The sequence below is a fragment of the Betta splendens genome, chromosome 17 (assembly GCF_900634795.4).
Source record: "Betta splendens chromosome 17, fBetSpl5.4, whole genome shotgun sequence".
Taxonomy (NCBI): Eukaryota; Metazoa; Chordata; class Actinopteri; order Anabantiformes; family Osphronemidae; genus Betta; species Betta splendens.
In genome coordinates, this window is record NC_040897.2 from 13024326 (window position 1) to 13031285 (window position 6960).

Here is a 6960-nt window from a genome sequence, read left to right on the forward strand (position 1 = left end):
CAAGGAGGAATAAGGGAAGTAAAGGTCATTTCACAGTAGTTGCTTATATTTGTCTCTACACTCACACTCGTCACTTTATTAGGTACCTACACAGTCTAATCCAACCCAATGCAACAGGTGAATGTGATCATTCATTTGATCAGGCAGACGTTATTTTAGATGGGCAGATTAGGAAAAGAGGCTCCACCCTCACACAGTGCAGCGTGGGAAGGTCGTGGGTGTAATGGAACAGCACCACACTCGCCTCGGCCTTTTTGTGCCCGAAGATCTCACTTCACTCCAACCTTTGCTTGTCTTATCGCGGAATGTGATAACGAAGAACTACTCCTTTTGACCTTTAACCCCTCGCGCACGCCGGCCTTTCCACAGCCTGCGCTTTGTCACACGCCGTCAAACGCCAGCACAAAGCCAGCGCTATTGATCCTGAACTCAACTCACGGCAGCATTGATTGGAATTCCTGAGATGAATAGTTGTTGAGATTTAATCTTACGTCACCCGATGAGGTGTTAGTGGTGTAAAAAGGACATCACATTCTGTTTCTGATCAAAGGCTGCCTAAGGTGCACGTTGACCTCTCTACCGTCGTTCCACCAGAACACCTAAACTCCTTTTTCACCCTTTCACCTGATGTAAAACACAGTTTCGGTCCATATGCCGCGTTCTGGCTGCAATGTGGAAATTCCAGGCCGGTTTCCCATAATTACAACCGCCCTGTGCTCAAGCGGCCCAGCTTGGAAAAACCATGTAAGGAATATCATCACCCACAAAACTGAAATACGCTTCCCCACCATGCAGCTGCTATCACACAAATTGCAGCATGTGAGACAATGTTTACTAGCGAGGCTATAAGTGAAAGTTTCCATTTTGAATTTACAGCCATGAGATTAGGACTGAGGCTTTTCTACCGCATGCTGCCAGTGCACAAGAGGCTCCATGAAGGTTTGCTCAACAGATTTTCACCTTGAAGGGCCATTTTGGTATGTGGTTCAGCCCACACGTTGCTGATTAGCGTTTTAACACGCTTTAAGGTTGTACTTTTAAAAAGCACAAACTCACTCATGGCGACGGCAAACGGCCAACTCAGCAAAATGTTTCTGATTGCCAGCCGATAAACGAGCTGCAGGGAAACGTGCGGGACCTTAAACAGCACCACCGGCCAATGAACGTGGAGTCCCGCGGACCTTGCCCGCCCTTATCACCGGTCATGTCAGTTCACCTTCATCCACTCAGCCCCATAAACCCCAACTGAACTGTATGAACTGTGATGTGGCACCGGAAAGACACCCCAGACAATCGAACAGCCCGTCATTCATGTGGCAAGAAGTTCATGAACACACAATCCTGCCCTTCACGTTTGTGTGCGGGAAAGACGTGCTGTGGCAACTTCCCGTTTCCGACTCGTCTGCCGGTGCCCACAAACCTTAGTCCAGGAGTGTGTGTGTGTGTGAGTGTCAAGCGAAACCAGTTGTGCTTGCTCAGCACACACACGAGGGGAAATGAGTAAGAGGCAGACAGTCAAAATGCTGATAAGGAGTTTACAGACATATCACAGTGACAGTATGCATCAGTGTGGCAAGGCAGCAAAAGTCATAAAACTCCTCTAAGACCAAACCTTAAACTATTTTCTTTTACTGTATCTCCTCCTTAGTCTGCTGTGTGTGTGTAAAGTGCCCCGGTGCTCGTTTCTCCCACTGTTGAATAAAGCCGTGAACTCACCATGTCACATTCCGAGGTGGCAGAACCGCAGCAGGTCGGAGCGTCGGGGAGTCCGGTGGGTGCCGAAAATGAGACCGAAATGAAAAAAGTGAAACACAACCATTACTCAGTGGAGTCAGACTCTGGAAGACGAGACGTTAACAGCCCCCAACAGTGCGGCTAACGCCGGCTAAGTGTGCTACGCACGGAGCAAGTGGGGTATGTAGTGTGGTTAACAGGGCGTAAACAGCTCACAGACACAGAGCACTTTACCTAAGTGACGAGTGGACGCGCTTCAGCTCCCGGCCACACACCAGCTAGACCCGGTGCTCGTTAACGGAGACGCGGGCAGGAATCCCGACGCGGCGCTCGTCCGGGCGAAAAGGACCAGACACCTGTATGCGCCTAATTTGGCATCCCTTCTCCGGCCGGACTTGACCCCGCCCCTCCGGAGTACTACTCCAAACGGACACGCCCACCACGCCGAGCCAGCCAGCACTGTCCCAGCGCCCCCTGGCGGCCGGAACGTGGCATAACAATAACCTCTCCACTAGATGGGGATGAAACCGTACACCGTGTACTGTATTTCCTCCCTCAAGTACTGAGAACGAGTACTCCATCAAGAGAAGTATCTACTGACAGGTACTTATTCTTCTTGTTTACTTCATTATATAATTGATTCTGGAATATAGTAGAATAAATAGAGTAATGATTGAATGAATAATAATTCATGCTTGATGTATATAAAAGCGCTTTACTATAACCTAAAGTATCTGGAAACGTGTTAGAGACCACTCTTCACTCTCATGATCAAAACCCCAAATGTGAAGACGCATAAAAAGCAAGCTTATATTGTTCTGACTAAAGTAAAAGGCTGTTACAAGTCTAAAGCCACTACTATACTAAAGAAACTATTCAGCATTTGCTGCATATTTTGACTCTTTTACACAAGAACATCTGACAGGAGGAGTTATAGCCAAGTTTATTCACCCATGAATGTTTCATATAAACAAGTGTGCACATAGGGAAGACCCTGTCCTCAAGGTCCCTGTCCTAAACCAAACATCTACCTGAGATTCAGTTCAGTTCACCTACCGTATTCACATAGTATTCACACAACGAGTCTAGACTATTTACTCTTCTGTGGCATATGGTAATGCTACAGTGGAACATGTCGAACAGGAGATCTCAGTGACAGTTTTGGCATTTCTACAAGCTACAATGTTTGGCCCTAGTGTTATATAAACTCAACACATCAGATTTTCTTACTTTTTTAAACAAATCTGTACTAAATCTTCTTACACGTCTCCAGTATTGCTCTTGCTACATTGAAAAAATAGAAAAAATACATCTGGGTATTGAGCTGTGTGTGATGTGGTTTTTTTATAAAGAGCCTCGCTCTTGAGTGTTCATGGCTATGTTTGAATAGTCCTTAGCTGATCTCCCTCCACGCGTTCCTCTTTAAAGGCCAGTTTCATGTCAGCGGGAGGGGAAGAGGATACAAAGTAATAAACGAGACATCAAATACTGTAGGACTCTGCAGAGGCGCTGGGTGTCACCAGGCCGTTTTCCTCCTGAGCGTCCTCCCTCGCTGCTGCTGCGGCTTCATCTGCATCTGCATCGGCTGCTACTTCCTGTCCGGCGGCCGCCAACGGAGCGTCCGTGTCGGGGGCCTCGAATGACTCGCCCCCCAGGTCCGTGAGTTTGATGTAGCCCTTACTGTTGGAGCGCTCCAGACGGGGGCAGCTGAAGCGCCGCGCTCGGTCGCCGGGGCGACACGCCGACGCGGACAGGCTGCAGCGGCGCGCCGACCGCGGCTGCTCCGTGAGCGAGTTGAGCGAGAGCCGCGACCCCATCGCCCTGGCAACGGGGGATGGAGGAAACAGCTGGCTCCACTGCGCCCGGGCCTCTGGCGCCCCCTGTGGCCCGGCCGCGTCCGTGCACGTGTCCTCGTGGCTCCGATGCGGTGACGGGCAGTCTGCCGCCTCGTCCTCGCCATCGGCCTCATCGATTTGGACGCCGCCGCCGCGCATCTCCTCGTTTTCTGCGTCGGCCTCGATGACGACCTCCTCCGCCGAGCGCCCCTCTGCCTCGGCTCGTTCCGACTCCTCCACCTCGCAGTTGTTGAGCTTAATCACAGGGAGGGTGAACGCGTTCACAGAGGAGGTGACGATGGAGATGGTCTCCCACCGCTGGGGCTGCGGTGCCTGCTCGCCGCTGTTGCTGTAGTCCTTGTAGATGCTGTAGACGGTGTCTGTGAAGGTCTGGACGTCTTTGGACCAGCTGCGAGGCCTGCTGGCTAAAGATGGCCGCCGGAACGCGTCATCTCCCGCTAACTCGCCCTGGAAGCTGAGCCCAGTGGAGGGCCAGGAGCTGCGGGTGAGCATCCCGCTCGCCGGGAAGGAGCCCGACGGGCCCTCGGCGCTGCGCGCCTGCGTGTAGTTCACCAGGCCGTTCAGGGGCGAGTACTCCTTGGAGCGTATGTTGTGCAGATCGATGACGGTGGAGTAGATGTCCCTCAGGTTGATGATTTTGGTTTTCTTGTCTCGGTTTTCATGGAGGACCGCGTTGGCACAGATGAAGAGGAAAATGCCGATTCCCATCACCAGCGGTCCGAAGACCTTCAGATTGTCCGAGTACAGGTAGTTATCCAGGAAGTCGCAGAGGAAGCCGCAGTGATGGGAGGGCTCGGCGGCGCTGCTGTTAGCGTGGCTGAAGGAACTGTTGTGCCCGCGGGTCCCGTTGGAGGGAGCGGGGGGACTCTTAGCCTGGCTGGCCCGGTTGCTGTGGTAGCCTCCGGTCCTGCGGCGCTCCTGGTACTGCTTCTGGTCCTGGCTGGGCCAGTAGCCCAGCACAGCCATGGAAATCCCCACCATGAGGACCATCACCCCCACCGCGGCCACGAAACCGGCCGGGGACAACAGATTGAGCTTCCCCTTCACCACCACCACGTCGTTCTTCTTCTTCTTCTTGGCTTTCCGCTTCTTCTTGTTCTCCGCTCGGTTCTTGGAGCGGAGGGAGTCCTGGCGCCTGTTCATGCGCAGGAGGCCACCGGTGGCTATCATGGTGGCGACGGGGCAGCCGGCTTGTCACTCAACCTGAAGGGACACAAATCCGAGAAGAAAGGACATTAGGGTGACGACACATGATCAGCAGATGGTTTAGACGTATACAATAAAATGCTCCTTTAGCGAAGGGATTACACATAATCCAGATTTATGGTACGTTAGTCTGGATTATTGGCCAGACAAAGCAGGCAACTGACCCCTGGGAGTGTTTATATTATATAATTCATTTTAATTTCATCATATTCAACTTATTAATGCAAAAGCAGGAGCTTTTTAACACATCCTAGGAGTCTACATCCACCCCACCTGGTTGATCCATCCACATCATGCTGCAGGCGGAGAAAGCCCCGCATCTCGCTCCAATCCCGCTAGATCGGATGCGTTGCATGCATTGGCCACGGACTCCTCCACGACTCAGTGCATGTCTGTTGCTTCCGCGTGTGCAAATGCGACGACGCCAGCGAAACAAACGGCCGAGTCGACGGCCGAGAACAACGGGTGCTGTTTATCTATATTCAGCTATCAGCCCATGAACACGTGATGTGTCCAGACAGGAGGCCAGCAGGCTTCCTTGCTCCGTCCTGTCTGTCCGTCCTCCCACTGATCTCACTCGCCCTGCTGCTTTCTCACCACAGCCCGTTTTACCCGGACGCCGCTGTTCCTCGCGTGCGGCGCGACAAAGACAACAAATATGAGCCGTTGCCGGTTTGTTCGCACACCGACGCGGCCTCTGTCACATGAGGTTTGCGTTTGTGTTGGGTTTTATGTTTATGCATTTACGCATAATAACAGCAGACCACCGCTGCAGTATAAAAGCAGAGAGAGCACGTGATTTAAATATGATGGAGAGGTCTGTGCAGATGATGGGGTTTTTGTTTTTGTGTATGTGGATAAATAACTTTTATAGGACTTAAAGGAGGGCCAATGAAGCCTTCATGGTCCACATTACATAAAGTCAAACACCTGAGCTCCAGCAAACAGCACGCCGGTGCTCAGCGGCTGTTTATAGCGACTTTTCCCATATATCACATCCAATAACCACTCAAATGCCTCTCGGGCGAGAGCAAGTCAACCTGCACTAAAAGTGATCAAGCGTGGGCGGACCTCTCTCTATGTTTGGCAAGACAGGGGCAGTAACGTGGACGTGGAGTGGGTGTGGACACGTCGGATTGTGTCTCTGTCTGCGGTGCTGAACGCGAGGCTGGAAGGCTCGTCTCCCGCAAAGCCGCCCGTCTAGCGGTTCGGAGGCTCGGTTCGGACGCTCGGCGCGTCTCCGAGCCGCGGGGGCGCGCACGGCCGCGGATCGTTGCATGAGTAATCGACTGTTGACGTTACGGCGCGTCTGCTTCGCTTGCGCCGGAGAAGCTGGAGGTTGTGCCCTGAAAATGTCCAGAGCCGCGGCGACGCGCCTCGCTCCGGCTCCGCAGCCAAACACTTTTATTGTGGAGCTCGCAAAGTGCGGACGGATGACAAGCACCAGCGCCTCCTCCGCGGCCTGACGAAGCCCATGCTTTCATAACTAACAGTACAACTCGGAGGTGAAGGCTGACAGTTGGACCTCCGCGTGAACGGCCGACGTTCGTCTCGACTGAGCTGATCTGCGGGCTTCTAACTGATGATGGATGTCAGCGGCGACATCACGGCAATAAAAAAGTTAAAACCACATGGAAATATAAAAATGTCGTGTATAACGAGCCCGTTTTTCAGCCGACGTGTTAACCGAATAAAAATTTGGTTGAATAAATATAGAAATATTTCTCTCTACAAAATCATCATTTTAATCTCACGGACAAAAGTAAACGGCGCGTTGCTTTAATCCCAAAGCGTTTCTCTCACAAAAACTCCCATCTCCTAAAATAATCGACGACACCCATCAACGAGCGAAGCAGAAGACTTTCCTCGACACCGACTACAGGAGTCGACGCGTAATGAGATGCGACCGTTAAACACAAAGGAGCGCAGCTTTTCACTTGGAGGCGAAGGCGCAGAAGGAACTGACGCTAATTCGTGCGCGAAATAAAAACGCGGACCGAACGCGTCGCTTACCAGAAATCGGGTCTTGACAATCGCGCATCTTCAAAGGCGCACTCCTCGTTCAGCTGTGCATGTCGTGGTGCGCCACTTTGGTGCCAAGGCTGGAAGAGTGGTTTCCAGTTGAACGCGGATGCACAGTGGACCGGTAGGGGCGGGTCGACGC

The 6960-nt window shown here is 52.2% G+C and overlaps 2 protein-coding genes across 5 annotated transcripts in view; both read right to left on the minus strand.

The window, feature by feature from the left end:
- The window catches only part of epb41l3b (erythrocyte membrane protein band 4.1-like 3b), a 29822-nt gene extending 27692 nt beyond the window's left edge, over nucleotides 1-2130 (minus strand). For 2 of the 3 annotated variants that reach the window (XM_029130921.3, XM_055503617.1), the window contains exon 1: nucleotides 1969-2130. The gene's annotated coding sequence lies outside the window, so the exon portion shown is untranslated. Of the gene's footprint in view, nucleotides 1-1716; nucleotides 1893-1968 lie in introns of those variants that run through there. The other variant, XM_029130915.3, reaches the window with a different exon arrangement.
- Nucleotides 2131-2661: 531 nt separating this feature from the next.
- LOC114843976 (transmembrane protein 200C) lies at nucleotides 2662-6960 on the minus strand. 2 transcript variants are annotated; one of them, XM_029130935.2, is made up of 2 exons: nucleotides 6810-6960; nucleotides 2662-4793 (listed from the first exon to the last, which is right to left on the minus strand). In XM_029130935.2, exon 2 carries the CDS (start codon nucleotides 4758-4760, stop codon nucleotides 3216-3218), a length of 1545 nt encoding a protein of 514 aa, XP_028986768.1. In that variant the 5' UTR covers nucleotides 4761-4793; nucleotides 6810-6960; the 3' UTR covers nucleotides 2662-3215. The 2 variants fall into 2 exon arrangements, with proteins under 2 accessions (XP_028986768.1, XP_040923953.1); XM_041068019.2 differs by lacking the exon at nucleotides 6810-6960 and adding an exon at nucleotides 5070-6759.

Coding starts and splice junctions, on each gene's coding strand:
- LOC114843976 (XM_029130935.2), bottom strand. CDS start 4,760: ATGATAGCCACCGGTGGCCTCCTGCGCATGAACAGGCGCCAGGACTCC.